Raw genomic sequence first — 20726 nt, 5'->3', positions numbered from 1 at the left:
TGATAACTCTAAATAGTTATAGCAGCTATGGAAAGTCTGTTCTTTTGTTTAAAGAATAGCATATGGCTTGCTGATGAACAGGATTGCAGTAAATCTTAAGAAAATTAACTAACAAATCCATATACTTTTATCTCCAAGGTATTTTTGAGTGAAACCACAGGAAGTACTTATATTTCCTGACACTATATAGAGAACTCTAAGCTTTGTAGATTCTAAGAATTTCTGAATACACTGAAACTCCCAGAAAGGTTTTTGGTAAACAGTTACTTTGTCTATTCCTGCACTGAGTCCGATAAACTCTTCAAAAAAATTCTCCTCCTGTATCAGAGGTTATAAACTACATCTCCACACTGTATACAATGCAGTACTGAAGACAAAAGTAACTAAGGTTACTGTACAAAGTAGTTAGAACAAACAGATGCAGAGAGTAGATATATTAACAGGTGTATAGACAAAGAATAGATGTAGAGGTGAAGCACTGAAAGAGGCTGCTGAGAGAGAAGCTGTGGATGCCCCACCCTTGGAAGTGTTCAAGGCCAGGTTGGAGGGGGCTTTGAGCACCTAGTGGAAGGTGTCTTTAAGATCCCTTCCAACCCAATCCATTCTATGGTTCTATGAGATTAAAATCAAGACTTTCAAAGCACACACAGTCTGTGGTTTGTATATACATACTTGTATTTTTATGGAATTATAATATGTATATAGACTATGGCCATGCAAAGCCATGCCCGCTGACCCAACCCCACTCGAGCCAGTGAGAGGTTCTCAATAGACTCCACTGGATACTAAATCACAGTTACATACATAAAGGCTGTAACAACCTGTCAGGTTTGTAAAGATGACATTGTTGCTCTTTGATGGAAACAAGGAACTCAGTGTCCTAACAAAAAGAAGTAGCACATTTCAGATTTTTATAACCCGCTAGAGCAGAAAAAATAAAACCTAATTAAAAAAAAAAACCAACCAACCACAACCTATACAACTTCCACTATTTAGTCACTTCCAGTTTTATCATAGAATGGTAAACTTAAAAATGAAATACTACTAGCTTTTCCATTATGATCACATGGCAAAATCCTGAGGCAATTCTTCAAACAAGTCTGTTGGTACTCACCTATTTAACTGGGACCTCACCCAGGAAACCTGTCAGGTCTCCCCACAAAGCCAGAAATTCCGTTTCAGTAGAACGATGCAGAAATAAGGACTCTTCAAATTTTAAAAACCCTTCCCCTGAACCTGAGAGTCATCTACAGATTAATCAATCAATTAATCAAGTCCAAGATGATTTTGAGTCATATCTGTGTCCTTTAATGACAGTAAAAGAATGGTATTGAGCGGCAATTCCAAGTCTCGTTCAATTCAGTGGTCATGAGTAGAGAGAGCAGAAAGACTTTGGTCAAATGAGTTATGGTTTTGGCTGGACTTCCTTTTTGTTTTCCCAATAAAGATTTCTGGAGCTTGAAGAGTAGCAAGTACTGCAGATAAGAGCCAAGTATCACTACAATGTTGTCAAGCAGCAAATGGAAAGAGAACAATTGTAATCAAGGAAGGAGTTCTGTCTCTTTGTTTCTTTCCCCAGAAGTGCTTGGATCTACACATTCCTAATGTCTCCAAAGTCTGAGCAGGGAGTATTACTTCCAGAGAGAGAAATGTTGAGAATTTAAAACTTTGGGGTCCTGCTTGGGCAGAGATGGAACAGTTGCCATCTGGCAGGAATTAAAGCTGGTATGGAAATTTCACAAAAGGAATTAAAAGATGGTCTGGGAAGTCGCCAAACGGAGTTCAAAGGAACTTTAGCAGCATAAAGACACATACCAGAAGCACATGAAAAGGAACTTCAAGGCAAACCATTATGTTTAAGAAAGTATCTGTTGCCTGGGTAGAAGGCTGTGTGAACCAGGGGGAAAATGTGAATTACTCTTGCCACATATTTAGTCCAAAAATATCTATGCTATCTTGTATAACTTCCGGTCTTGACCACATGTCAGCCATCAAGGAGAACAGATGTATTTTAGATTCAGCCCAAATTTTGAACTCCAACAACTGATCAACATATCCTTCTTCCTGTTCTTCAAGTGTGGCATGTTATTGATCTGAGGTTCAAACTGAGGAAAAAGTCAATCTGATAGCTATCTGTGAGTTAAAACATCTTAAACACAGATAAACTACAGCTCATGCCTTATATCACATTTATTGGGGTAAATATATAATGCAGGCATGAGTAATCAGCTATTTTACAGAAATAACATCAAAAGAGGACAGTTTTTAAAGCGGTTACCTTCAAAACCAGAAATGGACCATCCATGGATATGACCTGGGTAGCCTCAGAGTTGAAAAGAGGAACTCTGAGGATTTTGAGTTGTATAAATGTTAAAGGGAACTGTTGGGTTACTGCTTTTAAGAGCTATTACGATGAACAGGTGTTTTACCTCATCTCTATTTCTGCCCATGTGCAGCTATTGAACTCTGCCAAAAAACTCTGTTCAGGCTTCCATCAACAGAAGCAGTTTTTGAAAAATAAAATGAAAACAAAGGAAAATCTTACTGTGCTCCAGCAGAAGGTTCCTCAGTGGGCCACAGAATAAGGAACAGAAAAAACAATTACTCTTTACATAATCTCATGAGAACCACTACTTACAAGCTAAAGCACAAGACTTAAACAAATTGCTTGTCCAGAATGAGCAAATTGGTGAAGTTACTATTTTTAGGTGAAAAAAACTGTGCTCAAGTTTGCTAGAACTGTCCAGCAGCTTTTCTACTGTCAGGTTCCACCCATGATGGCAGCTCCTAGTTAAAATGTTTAGGTATCTCTTGTTGTCACATGTAGTCAAATCTCATCTAGCTATCTTTTATACTTTCAGGATGCAGGTATTAGCAGTATTTAACTAACATATCTTGCCTTGCAAACTCCTACAGGGTTTCACTTGTACAGTAAAACCTCAGATTCTGGAGTCACGATTTCTGGACTGCAGCGCAAAACTGCAAAAGGCAAAGAACAGGAGCACCTCAATTTTTCAGCTTTGAAAGCAGATTCTGGTGAGTTCCTTTATTCCTTTCCTTAAGCTCAACTATCTGGATTCTATTGTTGTGATAAAGCATATTTGTGCTCATATGCACAAACGAATTTCTGAATTGAGATTTCTAGATCAAGGGTGACTTAGCAAGAAGGACACTGAGAGCTTAGAAGTATTCGCAACATTTCAGGAAAGGAAACAGCCAAACTAAATATTTTTTTAAAGAAAACTGTGTAAATTCAACTGCTAAAAACAATATTACTGAACTCAGTCATTAAAATGTTAAATATAGGAATAGCTTTCTGTGCTAACCTCAATATAACTATATCCATCAAGACTCATCTGTAATAACCAGGGTGGTGTTTGCTCTGTGGAGTCCAAATTGCTAATTCCTCCCATTTACAACAACTTTCTGGCTTTCAGGAACAAAAATCATTTTCTATCTAAATATACTTACACTCAACAATCAGAAATGAATCCTTCTGCAAACAACTCTCCACATTGGCAATCGTCTTACTCAGTAATTATTTATAGCACAGAAGCATCAAAGCTTTCTGCTTTCAGATTGAACATTACTACTCTTACTACCATTTCCCAGGTACATCCAGGATAGCTGTCAAACATTTTTCCAATAATACTTCTAGCTTGTATTTCCTCCTTTTCCCATTTATGCGCAGTAGGGCATAAATATTGCAAAAGCCTTATAACAAGGTGGTTTTGAAGGAGCATTACAGTAAAGCTTCACTACTCTAAGTCTTTAACCACAGTGATTGAACAGTTTAGAGAGAGCAGTGGTGGGACTCTGATGACAGATGGAAACTTTGCACCTGCAGAAGACAGCACTGCCCACAGTAACCTGTGCTCTCAGGAGTAGGCAGGTGTGGTGCTTCCCTCCCTGCTAGCAAGGGACAAACTTAATAAATACCAGGCCAAGTTTGCTGACATTTTCTGAAGAAGCTTAGGTTAGTGGGCTAACCAGTGCCTCTTTCACTCTGTTCTGATACTTCCTCTGAGATGAGACAGGCTCCAACAGCAGCAGAGAAAGAAAGATGGGCAACCAAGGCTACAGCTTCCTCTGGAGAACAGACTGACAATAATCACATCCATATCAGTTTCAAAACAAACTCCAAACTTTAAATACCATGAAATTAATTTTAAGGTATAAAAAAGTAAAAGAAATATTGTCAGTGTTACAACCTAACCAAAAAACTCGGAAAGATCAATGCAACAAACAGTTTGTTTGTACTCTGTACAAATCACATTCAGCAGTTATTTCTGCAGGACAGTTCAAAGTTAAGGCAATTAAAACCCGTCACTTGGACACAGTATAAATTCCTGCAGCTAATAAATGTTGAAGTTTTAATATAATTGGCTGATTTGCAATATCATTACTGCTAACAGATGCAACTCACTTGTTTTACATCTAGCATCCTTCATAACATTTACATAGTAACATAAAAGGCCTCTACTATATATGACTCATTTTTCTGAAACGCATGTGGAAGCACAGAAATGTCTAAGCTAGCAATTAAGGACACATCTAACCCTGGAAAATAAAATTCATGTCCAAGCAATGAGTTTTTCAGAAAGCTGCAGCTCATCACCACCTCAGAGGAAAATCAGAAATGCGAAGACTGATTATCACATCATGGCACAAGGAAGTCACAGCCAACTCTCTCTCCCTTGACCAGCAAACACTGACAAACATAGAACAAAAGAGTCTGTGAATCATTTGGGACTTGAAAGACATACAGTGCCCTACATGCAAGCTCTTACTGTCCCATTTCCCAATGCTGAAACTTCTCCATACCTATTTTAATACTTTTAGACTCACATTTCAAGCACAGCAACTGGAAGGAATACAGACACACCAGAAAAAAATGTAGCAGCAGTCATCCACAAGACTTGTGTAGGTGGAAGATACACAAGAACACAAGTGCACACAACATGCACAAAATCATATTTACATTCCACTTGATCAATAAGAATCCATATGACCATTACTTGACTCTTAGCATCAGGCATTCCAGGAATTTCTGTACTGATTCACATCTACCTATTTCAAAGAGACTGCGTATGTGAATTCTGCTTTGAGCTTCGCTGCTGATTAAAGAGAATACACTTGACCTAAATCTTCCATTCAAAAGGAGACTACAGAATACACATCTGACTTCATGTTGTACTGGTTATTCCCATATCACAGATATGCATGCAGAAACAAAAGGTATCAAATGAAGAAGGGTGACAAATTAACATGTAGAATGACAAAAGTCTCACGTGCTACCTTAGCAGCCAATTGTGCCCTGCACTTACCAGTCCACTGTGCCTATTTGTTTAATTTTTCTAATTAATTATTATTACTTAATTTATTAAATCAATTTTTCTTTTTATCATAACACAAGGTAGAAATAAAGATGTTCTATCAGAAAATATTTATGAAATAGTGACAGACAGATCCTGATTTACAGCTGTACATTTGGAAATGCTGAAAAGATTTATTAAAGACCTTGTGCCAGGTTCTATCATAAATTGAAACCTGTCAAATAATAGAACATGAGGTTATGTCAAATGGATAAAAGTTTAGAAATAAATTATTGAAAATTTGTGACCAGTTCACTGCTTGAAAAATATTTCTAGTTTCTCTTTCAAATGCTCATTTAACATCTTCGATTGAGGAGAAATAATATGGAGCCATTAAAAACTGAGAGAAGGAAATAACCACTAATTTAATTTTAATTCAACTCTCATAATCTTTATTTCTACTAGAAACTGGCCCAGCAGGTAGAACATGCTATGGCTGTATTAAATGCAAACAGTACTATCACAGGCAGCATTAATCTCAGAATATACATAAAAGGTGTTATTTTGTACAGTCATCGACTACTTGCAACACTTGAGTCACACAAACAACAAAAGCACTACAAAACAGGAAGAAGCAAGAGGATAATAATGAAGTACTAATCAGACTTGAGCTGAACTGGAACTAGAGGGTAATAAACCAACTCTCAGTCTTTTACTTTCTTCTGTACTCTGTTTCTAAGTAAAACACACAAATGCCATTATAACACAAATGTTTGCATCCTTTTCTTCTTTTTTTCAAACAGATGGATCAGTGAACATAAAAAACCACTGCTATATTTACCAATACGGATCCCAAATCTCTGTCATATTAATAATTCACAGAAGTCACTGAACTGCATGACATGTTGTGCTGAGAGATTTTATTAGGAATTGAGTCTCTTAATGCACATTTTTATTACTTGTCTTTGCACTGGCAAAATACAGTCTGTTCTCATTTGCATTGAAGCAATAACAAAAACAGGTACAAGAGCTTTTCAGCAGGAAACTTTCCTGAGATAAGGAACTCTCATCATATATAAGGCTGCTTTACAAGGTGGGGGTTTTGTTCTTGGTAAAGAACTGGGAAACTTTCACCAGGAACTAGTAATATAGACCACATTCATAACCAAGGGCAAGCTCAGCATTAACCTAAGTACTAAAGAAATAGTTCATCAAGAAAATGCCTTAACATGGCTAGAAGTTAATTTAAAACCCTTTCTTCTTTAAAAAACAAAAGTCCCCATAATAACTTCATCTAATTTCCTGAGATTATTACCTTCTCTACCATCCTTTCCCTGGCCAAAGCAATTACGCTGAGATTAGCCAGCAAATACCTTGTCTTCTCTTAGCACACACTCCACAACACAAAGCCTTACTATGGTGGATGAAACAAATTGTGGAAGGAAAGTCTCAAAGACACCAGGACCAGTAACGATGTAGTAACACAATGTAAGCAGTAATGATTGATTACCTCTTTATGGCTATAATAAAAGATAGTCAGCTCTTCTATTATAAAATATTTAGTGTTATTGTATTGTGTTTCACATTTTAAACTGATGCAAGAACCACATCTATTATTTGCTAAACTCACCATTTAAATATATGATACATCGCTGAAATGTCTGAGGTCTACATAGAAAACAATATACATTGCAAAGTATGGTTTTCTTTTCATCATGATGCATATACTAAATAAAGTGTTCCAATGGCACTGACTCTACCAGTACAGTGTTGTTCAGTTCTTCAGTACTTTTGAATTGTCACTTTCAAGTACAAAAAAATCTGGCACAGATGTCGAGCTTGCACAGATCACATTTTATGCTTGCATTTTATCTTACACGTACATCGCAGTGTTGACCTTCTGAGTTTCCATTTTTAAGGTTTATATGTAGGTAAATCTATTACATATAGCATTTTTATAGCCAAATATACTATAATCACTTCTATTTATAATGTTTCTAGTCTGCTGGCACCTGAGAAAAGCTACAGATTGGTACAAACAGCTTCTTTCACAGCTCTGCACTCTCACTGTCATGGAAAGAGCTTGGCTTGTTTGTCATATAGCTAATATTCTAGATTGTTCTTGTCTTTTGTTAATACATCTTATTCACTTCTACAGGACCTTTAACACTACACAGCAACCAAACACATTTATTATTTAATGAGTGAGTGTAAGATCATCTGTTGATTACATATGCATGCAAAGAGAGCCAAGGTTGCCATCAGTCCCTAAGGGCAACCCACCAAGACCAGTGAGCCAGCATTAGAGATTTACTTGGTAACATTTACAGGGTACATATGACATTGGTGAATAACTCATGTGGAGAACATGACATTAAATGAAGATCCAGGCCAAGTTAACTGCATGCCTTTGAAGCATGTCCTGCAGCTCAGAGCAGGTTGAAGTGCTCTCAGGAGATCTAACAACCACTCCTTAAACTAACCTCATCCTTGAAGAGGTAGGTCTTTTGAAGAGGCAGTAGCAAGTTAACAGTAACATGTTCCTGCTCTCTGGGAATGCTGGGAACAGCAAACTAAGAAACTAAAGCCCCAGCCTAGGATCAACCGTTCTAATCCCACTCCTGATTTATTATTTCCTCATAAAGTAGAATTGGCAAGTAAAATAGAGACAATGATATTATGAGTGTCTAACAGATGTAGAATGAAAATTATGTCAGTGGAGTACTTTGAATGTGTCGCTGGTACTGCATCATGACAAGTGTTTCTGATTGCATAATTCACTTCAGCTAAATCTATTCTGCTTTTTCTGGGCTTGTCAGAATAAATTGCTGCCCCATGTTGCCCATACAGATGTTGCCTTATTGCCTTAAAATGTCTGTGCTATGCAGATACAAGCTTTGAGTAGTACCAGTGTTCGAATTTCCTGCATGTTGAAACCACACACCCAGCTGCAGGTTTGAGTGAGTGAGCAAAGGGATTGGGCTTCAGTGCAAGCCAGTGTGACAGCAACGCTCCAGCCCTGCCTCCTCCCAACTAAGCTGCACAAATACAGATTACAGAGTCAGCAACATCACTTGGATGGAATAAACCTTATTAATCCAAATCTTCAAGCCTACCCACAACACTCATATGAATATCACTGTGAATAAAAGAACCAAATCCATGCACAAAAAGACACAACTACATCCCGTGTTTAACAAGGGGCAAAGTTATGCTTTAACAAGGTTTACCCCTATTCATTCTCTACTCGAGGAAAAAAAAATGCAAATTACTAGATTAAGAATAAGCAATAATTTCTAGGGTCATTCTAAAACTGCTTCTAAACAAATTCTGTAAAAAGATAAAAATCATCAATATTCACAACATAAATCTTGAATTGCTGAAGGTTAAGAGAGGAAGAGTTACCTCTTGTACTTTTCTTAATAAGCAGAAATCAGTGGACTAGACTAACTGATGGTGAGCCTGAGCTAGTACAGTGGTATCTGTTCACTATATTCATCCAATACTCTCAGGTATTAAACTCTTATTCAAATTATATTTGAGATGCTTATGAAAGAAAAGCTCATAAATAAATTTCTTTCTGGCAGATGAAAATAGATATCCCTTAACTTTGACTACTGAAGAAGAGAGATATTAACTTCTATAGTTAAGGTGGAAAAAAGATTCCAAAATTTGTTTTTATTATCTGCAAGGATTTTCCTTTAAAATCGTTAGGAAAAAAATTTTTTTTCTTCCTCCATAATAAACATTTCACATGGTTATGATTCAGTATGTTTTACACTACATTGATAACTCTCATTATTCTTCAAATATCATATTTGAGGAGGTTAATTCACCATTAACATGATTAACTTTTTATAGGAGTTAAGCCATATGGAACCAACTAGCTCAATTCAGCCACATAAATGACTGGATAGTGCAGGTCAGCTTCTGCCCCACTGCACCAGTGCAACTCCACTGGCTTCACTTGTATTTGCAGGCCTAGACCAAGAGAGGAACCTGTGTCTCTCTAGAAACTGGAAGTATAAGCAACTTTTTATTCCTTCCCAAAACAGGGATCTTCCAGAAAAAGGCAGGGATCAATTCATATGCTAGATGTGCCTGTATGCAACCTGTGACACGCCTTCGCCACCAGAGAAGCATTTCTCCAACCAACTTTGGGATCACGGAGGTGAATGACATCCTTTAACACAGTTTGGCAAGAATAGTGAATTTTGTTCATTATTTCTCTGTTAATCATTTAATCAGTAAAATACAGAGTAGCTGAATTAACATGGCAGTTAAGCAAAAGAGTGGCACCATTGATTCCAATAGCTTTTTGCCCCTACCAGGAATACAGGAACCATACCACACAATTCACTGTTCTGAGTCAGATCTGATTCTTGGCTTATCCCAAGGCCCAGAGACAGTAAAGCACATCAGCAGTTCTGTGAGTTTTATCATTAATCTTAAGCAAAGGTAACATTAAGGGAACTCTAGGGCTGAAGGACATTCTCTGCCCTCTAAAGTGCACAAGCCTCTTTTATCCCCCTTCCCCCAACTCACTGTCTACAATTTTCTTGCCCTCTCCCCTAACAGACTCTGTCTGTAAGTGAGGAAGGATCATGTTTCTCCCATCCAGCCCATCTTCTTTTCCCGTGCCTCTCCTCTCTCCTCAATGCTCCTACAGTTGCTGTGGAAATAACACATTGTACTGACCCAACACCTCCTGGGCAGCTGGTTCCCACAGCTGTAGTGGTGCAAAAGGCAATTAAGATAAAACACAGCTCAGCAATGAATCACAAGCCTGAACAGATCTCAGAGGTCATCTAGTCCATTCCTCTGCCCCACGGGAGGCTCAGCTATCCCCATGTCATTTCTTACAGACATCTATGTCACCTGCTTTTAAAAACTTCAGAGATAAAAATTACACAAGCTCCCCAGGCAATATATCCCAGCATTTCACCACCTTCACAAAGAAGTTCAATCTTTCCTCACAGGTCACATTTTCTCGGCCTCAGACTTTTATCCTCTCTTTCTTTACAAGTCTCATCAGGTCTTTTCTGTTTTCCCCCCACAAACAACTCCAATTAAAACAGTTTGCTTCAAAAACCACTTTTGAAAGTGATCACTGAAAAACTTGCTGTATATTGCTGCTGGAATTTCCATTGTGCAACTGTAACATAATTTTAAGACTTTAAATGACAAAATTATCCAAGTCCTGCATGTTTTAATTCCATTTGGTTTATTGCAGTTGTGCATATGAAACAGGAGAAACAGGTCCAGGTAGTCACTGTTCTCATATGTGTGTCTATAATGCCTATTACCAGAAACAGTATAACATCAACAGTGTAACATCAAATCAAAGAACTGCTGAGATTTAAAAACCAATCCCATTTTCTGTAGTCAAGGTAAAGCCACATTTCATACAGACGACCCCAATGTTACAAAATAATGACCTATCAAAGAGATGAAATTTGACTTTGCTCAAGCAAGCAGTTTTGTTAGAACACAGTCCTCTAGCAGGAGCAGAGCAAATCAGACTTGGCTCACAGTTTTCCTATACCCTGAATTCATGTGTCATCTGATTATCTAGGTTTTTTTAAATCACTGAAGAAGTTAAAGAGGAAGAGAGGTAAAGTAAGACTGTAGTTAACCTGCATCTTCTTGATTATTACTGGCTTTACTTTCCTCAGGGAATAGTTATAGGAAGAACGTACATGTAAAGGCTAGAAATACCTTCTTTGTAAAAGAATTTAGTCTGCTGCGTGGAGCACCAAGGACAGAGGATACCACTTACCAAGATTTTAATTCTCTGAAAACAAGATAAAACTGCAGTTATTCACAAACAACAATGAACTGGTAACTTCTCTAATATACTGAACATAATATAAAGTATTACTTAGTTTTAAATAGTGGATTACAAAAACCAAAGACCCCAAAAGAAAGACTTAGTTTTGACCCCAAAGAAGTATAACAAAGTAATACATTACTGCCTTTTATATGTATTTTGCTACATGCAGCACTTAACATGTCATGGGACCAAATACGAGGACTGTGGAAAGACTACAGGCCTTTACATATGAGAAGTGTTTAAGATTGCTTCATCTTTAAGCCAAATCTTTAAACAAAAAAATACCCAAAACCCCACAACAGAACAAGCAAAGCACATTTTAAGTATCAGTTCAACTCAGTTATTCATTATGCATTTTGAACAAAGTATATCAATGAGAAACTAAATTTGTGATGTTCCTCTTTGAGTTGAAGGTGTCCCTGGAAAAATTTCACAGATAAATTCACTCCCTCGTGATTTCCAAGAGCTTTTAAAACGTGTGGCAATTTCAGATATAACAGATGTGAAGAATTTTATTACACCTGACCAAGTGAGCATTCCCAACAAGCATTAACTAGGCAGAGCTGAAGAACTGCCACTTTGTTACTGTAGGTTTCAAAAACAGATGCCAGCATATGATGACTTCTGATCACAGGAAAAATATAATACAGGCCAATATGGATATTTAAGGTATATTTTGACCCATTTCAGACAAGCCACTCCATGTGCTATCCCAGAAGAATATCTAGTCCTTCTGATTCAAATATCAAGAGAAGATAAAACATGAGAAAAAACTAACACTTGCATCAGCAGTGTCACAAACAATACTAAAGATCTCCATCTAATTTTTAGAACACCCATAACATATAAAATAGAATACAGATTTGCAAAATCCACAAGGAACTATTTTCCTCAGATTACAAAACTGAGACACTTGAAATTTCCAACATAGCTGCACATGCACATTAAATATACATCTGAATTTCACCATATAGCAGGTACACTGCAGTCATTATATTGTGCATTTTGCAGAATCTAAGGCATAAATTTACAAATTTAAGACAAAGTTTCCTCAAATGTTATTACACGTGACTACATCTCAAAACATAAATCATCATTCTGACAAAAAGTATTAACCAAAACTTCAAAATTAATTTAAAAATTACTGAAACATGAACCAGAGTGCAAAGAATGTCCTTGAGGAAAGACTGGCAAGCAATTACACCAGTCACTGGTAACAATGTATGGTATTTTTAATTTTTCTTCTAAAAATCTGCCTTGTGTTCCCAGTATGGCAAAATCATCCTGATGTTTCCTACATTCTAAAAAAATTGAAATCATCAATAATCAAGAGAGAATCAGCTGATCACATTTTAGGATGCAGCATGGGAGTATTAAGTGACTGGGCATTGATCAAATGACGACAGAATCTGGAGACTGAGTCTCAAGTAGTATTGGTTGACCCTGATGTTAAGTATGTTCATATTATATAAGCCTACACTGAAGTACTGTTTCTGCTGCTGAAAACTGCTATTAAAACTGCACATACAAATATATTTGCAAAGTCAAACACCTACAAGCACATTTCTCTTGTTCAATCAATCTTAAAATGGCCTACTCTTAAACCAACTTTCTGGCAGGAAAATACAGACCAGTACCTCACCCGACCATTTCACTATTCTCAAGGTAAATTTTCTCAGCATTTAATGTGTGTCACCTGCAGGAAAATTCCTTTTTATGTAATAACCTACCAGCCATTGAATGGTTTAAAATGAAGGTGCCTTTTCTCATGTACCTTGCACATACACAGGGGATGGAAAGAAGGCAGAAGTATTTCAAAAGATGATGCTTACACATCCCTTCTAAATGTATACGGTTCTCTAGGGAACAATCAACTCAGCAACGCCTGTAATGCTCAGGCTATAATTACCAAAATGAGATGCATAACCTTTATTACAGCAGCAAACAGTTAACTTTACAGATTATTTCTCTTACTTTGGTGCTCTCAAATCTTTCATCTTTTTTTTAAAGTAACCAACTGCTTCCAATCTTGCACACTGCAGCTACTGTGCATTCAATGCCAGGTGCTGCACACCTCATGAGCAGAAACTCAGCACAATGCAAGACCTTCTCCAGCCCATATAGTTTCAGATACTGCTGTAGCATGACAGAATGCCTTTGGGGTTTAGCAAATTCAAACACATTCTGTTGCTACATCCCACAGAAAAACGCCTTGAAACTCCCCCTGTTTAAAAGAGAAAAAAAAAGGAAGAGCCTACATCTCCAAACATGACAGTGCATTCCCGGCACAGAATACGCAGTGCAAGAAGAGAATAATGACAGTATTCATGTTACCTTCAGTCACATAGTTGTGGTCTCGCAGAAAGCTGTGGTTAATTTTCCGTGTGTCCGTGTCCTCGCCCATTTACAGCAGGATTACTCAGCATGCCTATCCGCAGTGGACTGATAGCATCAGCAGAGGTCGTCACAAGAGCACCATCCATGCTGCCACTGCCTAGCAGAGGCGGGGAACACACCGGGCCACTGAGCACAGCATAATGAGACCTACTGAGGCAGCACAGATTGGGGGGGGGGGGGGAAAAAAGATCCAAAAAAAAAAAAAAGGGGGGGGGGGGGGGGGGGGGGGGGGAAGGAAAAAGAAGTAGCGGGAAAAAGCCGGAGGGAGAAGGGAAAGACGGCTCCGAGAAATTACGACTGCAGAAAGCCAGTAGGGAGCTTGCGTGAAGGCAGCACAGGCACTTCTCCCACAGTTAAAGAATAACCCAGTGGTTCAGCCAGGCAGGTACTCCTTAAACAAGTGCCCCCGCAGCGTCTCCTCCAGGCGCCTGCTGCCGGGCTGGCGGTGCCGCTGGCAGGTGGCGATGCGCGGACTGCAGCAGGACCCGCCCGGAGCGGGCTCGGGCCGCGCCGCTGTCACACGCCGGTGCTGCATCAGCGCTGGCCCCTCCCCGCCCGCGGCCCGCCCGCGCCGCATCTGCATGGAGCGGGGTGAAAAATGGGACTGCAGGTAATCATCTCGGCTCCGCTGCCGGGAACGCGGGCGAGGAAAAAACACCGAGGGAGGGAGGGAGGGAGGGGGAGGATGAGGGAGAAGAAACTTCAAGGCGCCTAAACGGGTTTGCATCGACACGTACCGCACACTAACACGCGGCCACGGTTTTGTGCTAGTCGTGCTGTCATCTGCAGCAAAAGCGACAGTCGTTCAATGTCAGCCTGGATAAATGCTACTGAAATTGCCAAATATCTGCCTATGCAAAAGGATTTGTTAGAGGCAAGGCAACCATTCAGAAAAAGTAAGATAAAATAACTGTTATTCATCTTTTTTTACCCCCAGTTTTGTAAATAAATGACAAATTACAAAGTATTAAAAAATGAGGGGCAGAAAACAACCTCTGTATCTTCCCTGTACAGGAAAGAAAAGCTGGACAAAGGGAATGTTTGCAGGTCATGAGGTTTTCTCAAACCTGCTACTCTCTTTCACTGCATTATCCTATCATCTTGAAAAAGCCATGTTGAAATATGTATACTCAGAAATAGCAACATAAGTAGAAGAGGAAAATTACTCACCTGTATTATAAAATAAAGCTTGATCTTTAGTCCAGATGTTTAATGGCTTATATTACTGTAAAATTCTCTCCTTTAGCTTTCAGTACCTGATCAAGAAACCACAAACCACCACTACAGCATGCTAAGGGAGTCCACAGTCACAGAACCAATTTAGGGGAGAGAAGGACAGTCCTGTGCTCTAGGCCCTGGAATTGCACACAAAAAATACAATCCAGTTGTCAGCATTGCTACAGTATTTTGTGTAACTCTGAACGAGTCTTGAAATTTTTTGCTGTTTTGGTTTTATTTCTTTTTAAAGAAGCTAGGACATACAGTTCTTGAAGGAAAATTCAACTACCGTGCTACTACTGTAAAAAGGCATGTGACATTGGAAAAAGTCTAGAACTATGTAAAAACCTACCCAGGGATAAATGTCTAATTTCAGGATGAAGTAAGGCTAGGAGGGAAAGAAGAATGACTTTCTTCTTTTTCTCATGAATAAATGAAACAGAACCATCTCCAACCTTACAAGTAATTATAAAATCTTCACGTTTGAGCGGGTGGAAAAGTAAAGAAGTTATTCAATACTTGCACCTCTATAAAACACATTTTATTTATATGCAGATTTTGTGGGTGACAATACTAGAAATTATATTTCTGCATTGAGAGTATCAGTCAATACTGTGCAGTACCAACAGCTCTCCGGTGTTTGCCCTATCCTTTTCAGAAATGAGGAAGGAGGCCTTGCAAACACACTGGCATTTATTTTGCATAAAATGGTTCTAAACTATGTGATGGTGCTGGTGTATTCTGCCGTTCCCTGATACATTATGTTATCATCTTGGATTTGTTTTTCCAGATAAAAGGGTCTATGAGCAATATGCACTGCACACGAAATCCCAGCTCCGCCCAAGTCCTTGGCAAAGAGCACAACAAACAGCCAGCTTACACTCAACTATTAACACCGTGGTTAGACCAGTCTGGGTCAAGAAGGCACTTCCCTTTCAGCATCTGTGCAGGAGACAGTCAAACTGCCTGGTAACCTAGGTGCTTCTTTTAGGAACCTGAGCTCCTTATATACTCATTAAGGAGTCATTAAACCTCTCATTTAAACCTCTCATTCTCCATTTTGTATATTGGATGCTTAAGTTTCTCACTAAGACACCCACGCTAGATAACAGCATTAGAATCATAGAATCATATCAGATTGGAAAAGACCCTTAAGATCATCAAGTCCCACCATTAACACAGCACTGCCAAGACCAGCACCCACGTCCCCAAGTTCCACATCTACATGTCTTTTAAATACCTCCAGGGACAGAGACTCCATCACTTCCCTGGGCAGCCTGATCCAGTGCGTGACAACCCTTTCAGTGAACAAATTTTTCCTAACATCCAATCTAAACCTCCCCTGGTGAAACTTGAGGTCATTTCCTCTCATCCTATTGCTAATTGCCTGAGAGAAGAGACCGATCCTCACTGGGCTACAACATCCTTTCAGGTAGAGAGCAATAAGGTCTCCTCTGAGCCTCCTTCTCTCCAGGCTAAACACTCCCAGCTCCCTCAGCCACTCCTCATCAGTCTTGTGCTCCAGACCCTGCACCAGCCAGCTCCCTCAGTACCCTCAGGTGGACCCCATCCAGCCCCCTAGGCTTGTGAGTGTCTAAGTTGTATAGGAGATCAATGATCATTTCCCCTTGGATTATGAGAGTTTCACTCTGCTCCCTGTCCCTGTTGTCCAGCTCAGGGGGCTGGGTACCCGAGAACAACTGGTCTCACTATTAAAGACCGAGGCAAAGGCATTAAGTACCTCAGCCTTTTCCTCATTCTTTGTCACTATGCTTCCCCTTGCATTCAGTAAAGGATGGAGATTCTCTTTAGCTCGTCCCTTGTTGCTGATGTATTACAGAGTGTGGATTCCTCTGTGGAGGTAACACTGAGCAGCTTTTCTCCCATCACTGTGATGATGCTAAAACTGAAAGAAATGTCACCTTGCAGGGCACTTGATCCCAAAAATCGAGCAGCATATTTCAGTAAGAAGGTACAGGAACAATTTATATCTACAAATACACAGAAAATGAATATGTGTTCTGAGAAAAAGAATTATATAGAAAATTTATTACTGAAAATAAATCCATAATAAATTATGTGAATGCTGCGTAAAATCTCAAAAAAGTCACACTGACAGTGTGAAAAAACACCAGGAATCATTTTCTTTGTAAATACCTCTAAATTTCTGTGATCAGCGTGTCTGCAATTTCTACAGTGGTTGAGAGAATTCTGCCCTTCCTGCTGTTCCTGCTCTTCCATGTAAGCTTGCCAATCACTGTCCTTTATTTGTCCTCAATCAGTTGAAGCTTTACAATTTCTGCAATCTATCATTTTGATCCTCCTCCCATTATTTGTAAGGTGTAATTTAAGCAGTTCAAGATGTTTTCATTTTTTCTAGGAGCCAAGTAGACATTTTTTTCTCAAGTCCAAAATAATAACTCACATCCAGAGATAATTTTCTCCACTCACCATTTGAATAAGAGAGGTTCACAGACAACTTTCTTAGGCATCACACAGGGGGCAAATCGCACTTACCTTTACCTTCCAATTTTTAAGTTAAAAAAATCTAATAAGGTGGAACAGAATGAGGAGGAAGCCTTTAGCAAAAACACTAGACAATATTTCCTGTGTGCATGCAAATGCTTTCCCCAAGATTATGAGCCAAATCCTTACTGTGTGGCAAATATTAGCACTCCACTGACTTAAGTAGGTCAGTTCACATGAGAAAGATTAGCAAAATTCTGCTCTAAATTTGTAGCACAACAGAAATTTGTGAGCCAGTGTTTGCAGATAACTAGCTGTGCCATTTAAAAATGCTATTTTTTTATCAATCCCACCGATAACCTACATAATTTCATTCAGTCAAATACCCAGAGAGAAGGTGTGCAGGAGGGAGGAACCTTTAATCAAAAATATATCGGTTATTTGGACTTTCATAGTAGTTTCATGGTCATACCCATAAAACAGCATACTAACTGAGCTGAATACTGTAAAAAAGGGTGCCCTATCCTAAAGAATTTATAAGTAAACCATAAAATGGAAGAGCCATATACAGATCAGCAGAGACATTTAAGTAAACAGAGTCATTAATGAGGATGGAGTCCTGGTTTAGAGCTTTCTTCAAAAGAAGGTCATTAGAGACTGTGGAGAGCAGCAATACATTAAAACTGGATTCAAGAAGTTGAAAAACAACTGCATAACAAGAATAAAGCAAGCTTAGAGGTAAGAGGAGGAAGACTGGCTAGCAGATCAAGGAGGAAAGGAAAAGACAAGGGCAGGCATGACACAGATGCCAATACAGACTGCAGGTGTCAATAAGAGAGCAAAGCAAAGAAACCTGGATCTGTGCCAGGAAGAGAAAAATCTGATAGCACAGGCAAAGAAAAAAATTTGAGGAGAGGAATATACATGTATTTCCCTTTGTCACAGTTTTGGGCAGAAGAACTGGAGAAAGGGGAAGGTAGAGGGCAAAACCAAAACCAAAATCAAGCAAACCAAGCTTTGTCAGACACTGAGAGCACAGTCTTTAGTAATTAAAACTCGCAATATCCAAAATAAAGCATCATCAGGTACTCCAAGTCTCCTGCTTACTACCCCTGAATTCATCACTCTGTCTGAATTAGAATAATTAAGCTTAAACTGCAATCAAAAGAAATAGCTATTGAATACTTACATATTTTCTTTGTCTAAGTAAACTTCTCATATACAGATCATTCTGTACTTCATTTGGTAAAGTACAGTGGCTTAAAATTAAATGGAACTGAATTTTGTATTGGCACAGAACTTTGAGTTACTTATTTTTGAAAAACAAGGGATTTAAAGAACTGTGATGGTAAAAAAACCCTTACAAGTTACACAAATTGCACCAAACCCAGACTAACTTAAAATATTACCTAATTTAATGTTGCTGAAGTCAGTGGTAGTTTTTAAGAGCTTTGACAGCATTTGCTTCTAACCATATCCTAATATTTGCAAACTGTGTGAAAGAGTGCAGTTTCTCTTCTCATCTTCAGATGGAATAAGATAACACATCAGCCAACTACAGAAAAAATACAACACAATATTTAGCTAACCCTTGACAATTATAGCTCATTGCAACTGAGTGTGCTCACCAAAACAGAGCATTTACAAGCCAGATGTTCTCTCCCTTTATGCATATCTAGTCTATGTACAGAGATGTGAAACACTCAGCTACTGACTTCTCCAGTTAGGCCTTCAGCAAAACAGCCGTGCTGTTCATTTATTTTTTCATAATGTCCAGGAAAATAAGATTATGTAGTACAGTCATATTTCTGTTTGAAGTAGTGGAGCTCATTGGCTGCCTTTCATTTAAAAGGATAAAACAACAAGGAACGTGATAAAAAGCTACTCCCCTGGTCTTCCTCCAGCCCTACTCAGAGAAGGGACTCAGAGCTCTCAGCCAGGGATAAGACAGCAAACCCACTCCCTCAAGTTTGAGTAGTTTTCCTTCTCACTATTTGAAAATGCTGACTTTAAAATTATGGTTTTCCCTGCTATCTGTCCTTTCTTAGTATTTGTGTCCAGAATGAACATTCATTCTGGGTCATACCCTTCCCTATACTGAGACTAGATCTAAACTGCAAATTGCAACATCTAATGTTAACCCACGCCTGCTTTAAACAAGTTAGAGCCTTAAAAACCAACCAACCCTGATGGCAGAGACCTGAGCACGAGCTCTGTGCCTTGGAGGGAAGTTACCCCACATGTGATTAAAGTAGCAGCAGCACAAACATCTTTCCACCATTGCCTATTTTGAAGACATTCAAGTAGAGCTCATCACATGATGCCTACTTGCAAGGGAATTAAGCTAATGGCTTTATGATAGTAGTAAGTGTATCGTAAATTACTCTGATAAAAGTGTGCCTTAAAAATAAATATCTGCATTCCCATACACTTCTGAAGTCCTTTTTATATTTGTCTAATAGCCAAATATAACATAAAATACAGCACTAACGTGCAGTTCCTTTTTTATTTCTGACAGCTGAACAAAAACAAATAGACACTGCCAAAAGCTAACATAAAAAGGAATAGAAGAAAAATTATATCAATGATAGCTCTCAAGTAAAAATTAATTTTGTCTTATTCTAACACCTCAACAGTAATCATTTAGAATCTTTACATGTATAGCATTTAATTCATATTTCAATACACAGTCATCAGTTACATTTAATATTTTATATTTAAAAGTATTATGTAGCTCAACAATTTTGAAAAAACTAATGGCTGCTATCACAATTGGAAAATATTCCATTATTCAAAAAGGGGAAGTTTCTACAACACACTACCTTTTGCTGTGTTAAACCTAAAAATAACACCTGCCCAGAAGAAGTAATTTATTTTTAGTCTACATACTCTAGACACAGAGTAAAACTAATGCCTCCCAGCACCTGGTGATTTTAGAAAGCAAGCAATTAAAAGTCATCACTGAGCAATTTAAATTACAGAAGCCAACTTCCCCTGTCTGTTCCGGTGAACACTGACTGCATAAGGATCCTTAGCAGAGCCAGTGCCACTTCAAGGTCTGCAGAAAGCCAGAGCATGGGATGAAGTGAATACACACCATGCTCACAGTTTTTCACACAGGAACCAGCAGTTCTCCTCTTCTTTTACTGTGATGTGCTGATGGTAGCGGTGAAACTAATCAATAGGGAGAGCTCTGGGATGAATTTATTGATTTTTAAAAACTGAGAGAATGCAGCCAGCATATTTGGACATAAAGGTTCCTGCAAGAAGTCTCCCTGCAGCAGAGAAGATGCCCTGAGCTATGACACTTCCGTGCCCCCAGGATGCCTCTCTGTGATACAAGCTCCTCTCTAGGGCTACTGTATCACTCTGGCTGGAAAGGAGTACATTTCCCCATCCTACCACAGCCCTCTCCTAACTCCATAACGGCATGTTAATCCACAATCTCGCAACCTACACTGGCCACTGCTTTCAGGTTTTCCCTCTGGAGAAAGGAA

At 38.7% G+C, this 20726-nt stretch overlaps 1 protein-coding gene across 10 annotated transcripts in view; it reads right to left on the bottom strand.

Moving 5' to 3' along the window:
* The window catches only part of PPP2R2C (protein phosphatase 2 regulatory subunit Bgamma), a 191818-nt gene that overhangs the window by 122207 nt on the left and 48885 nt on the right, over positions 1-20726 (bottom strand). Inside the window, exon 2 of one of the 10 annotated variants that reach the window (XM_027642814.1) lies at positions 14716-14900. The exons of 5 other annotated variants lie outside the window; for them this stretch is intronic. Coding sequence is in view for 1 of the 5 variants with exons in the window: in XM_027642808.1 (XP_027498609.1) it covers positions 13483-13552 (70 nt within the window). In the remaining 4 variants the exon portion in view is untranslated. Of the gene's footprint in view, positions 1-13482; positions 14042-14715; positions 14901-20726 lie in introns of those variants that run through there. 4 more of the 10 variants (XM_027642808.1, XM_027642812.1, XM_027642809.1 and 1 more) reach the window with 4 other exon arrangements.

This window comes from Corapipo altera, unplaced genomic scaffold (genome assembly GCF_003945725.1).
Source record: "Corapipo altera isolate COAL_440 unplaced genomic scaffold, ASM394572v1 22, whole genome shotgun sequence".
In the NCBI taxonomy this organism is placed as follows: domain Eukaryota; kingdom Metazoa; phylum Chordata; class Aves; order Passeriformes; family Pipridae; genus Corapipo; species Corapipo altera.
This window is presented reverse-complemented; position numbering and strand designations above follow the sequence as displayed.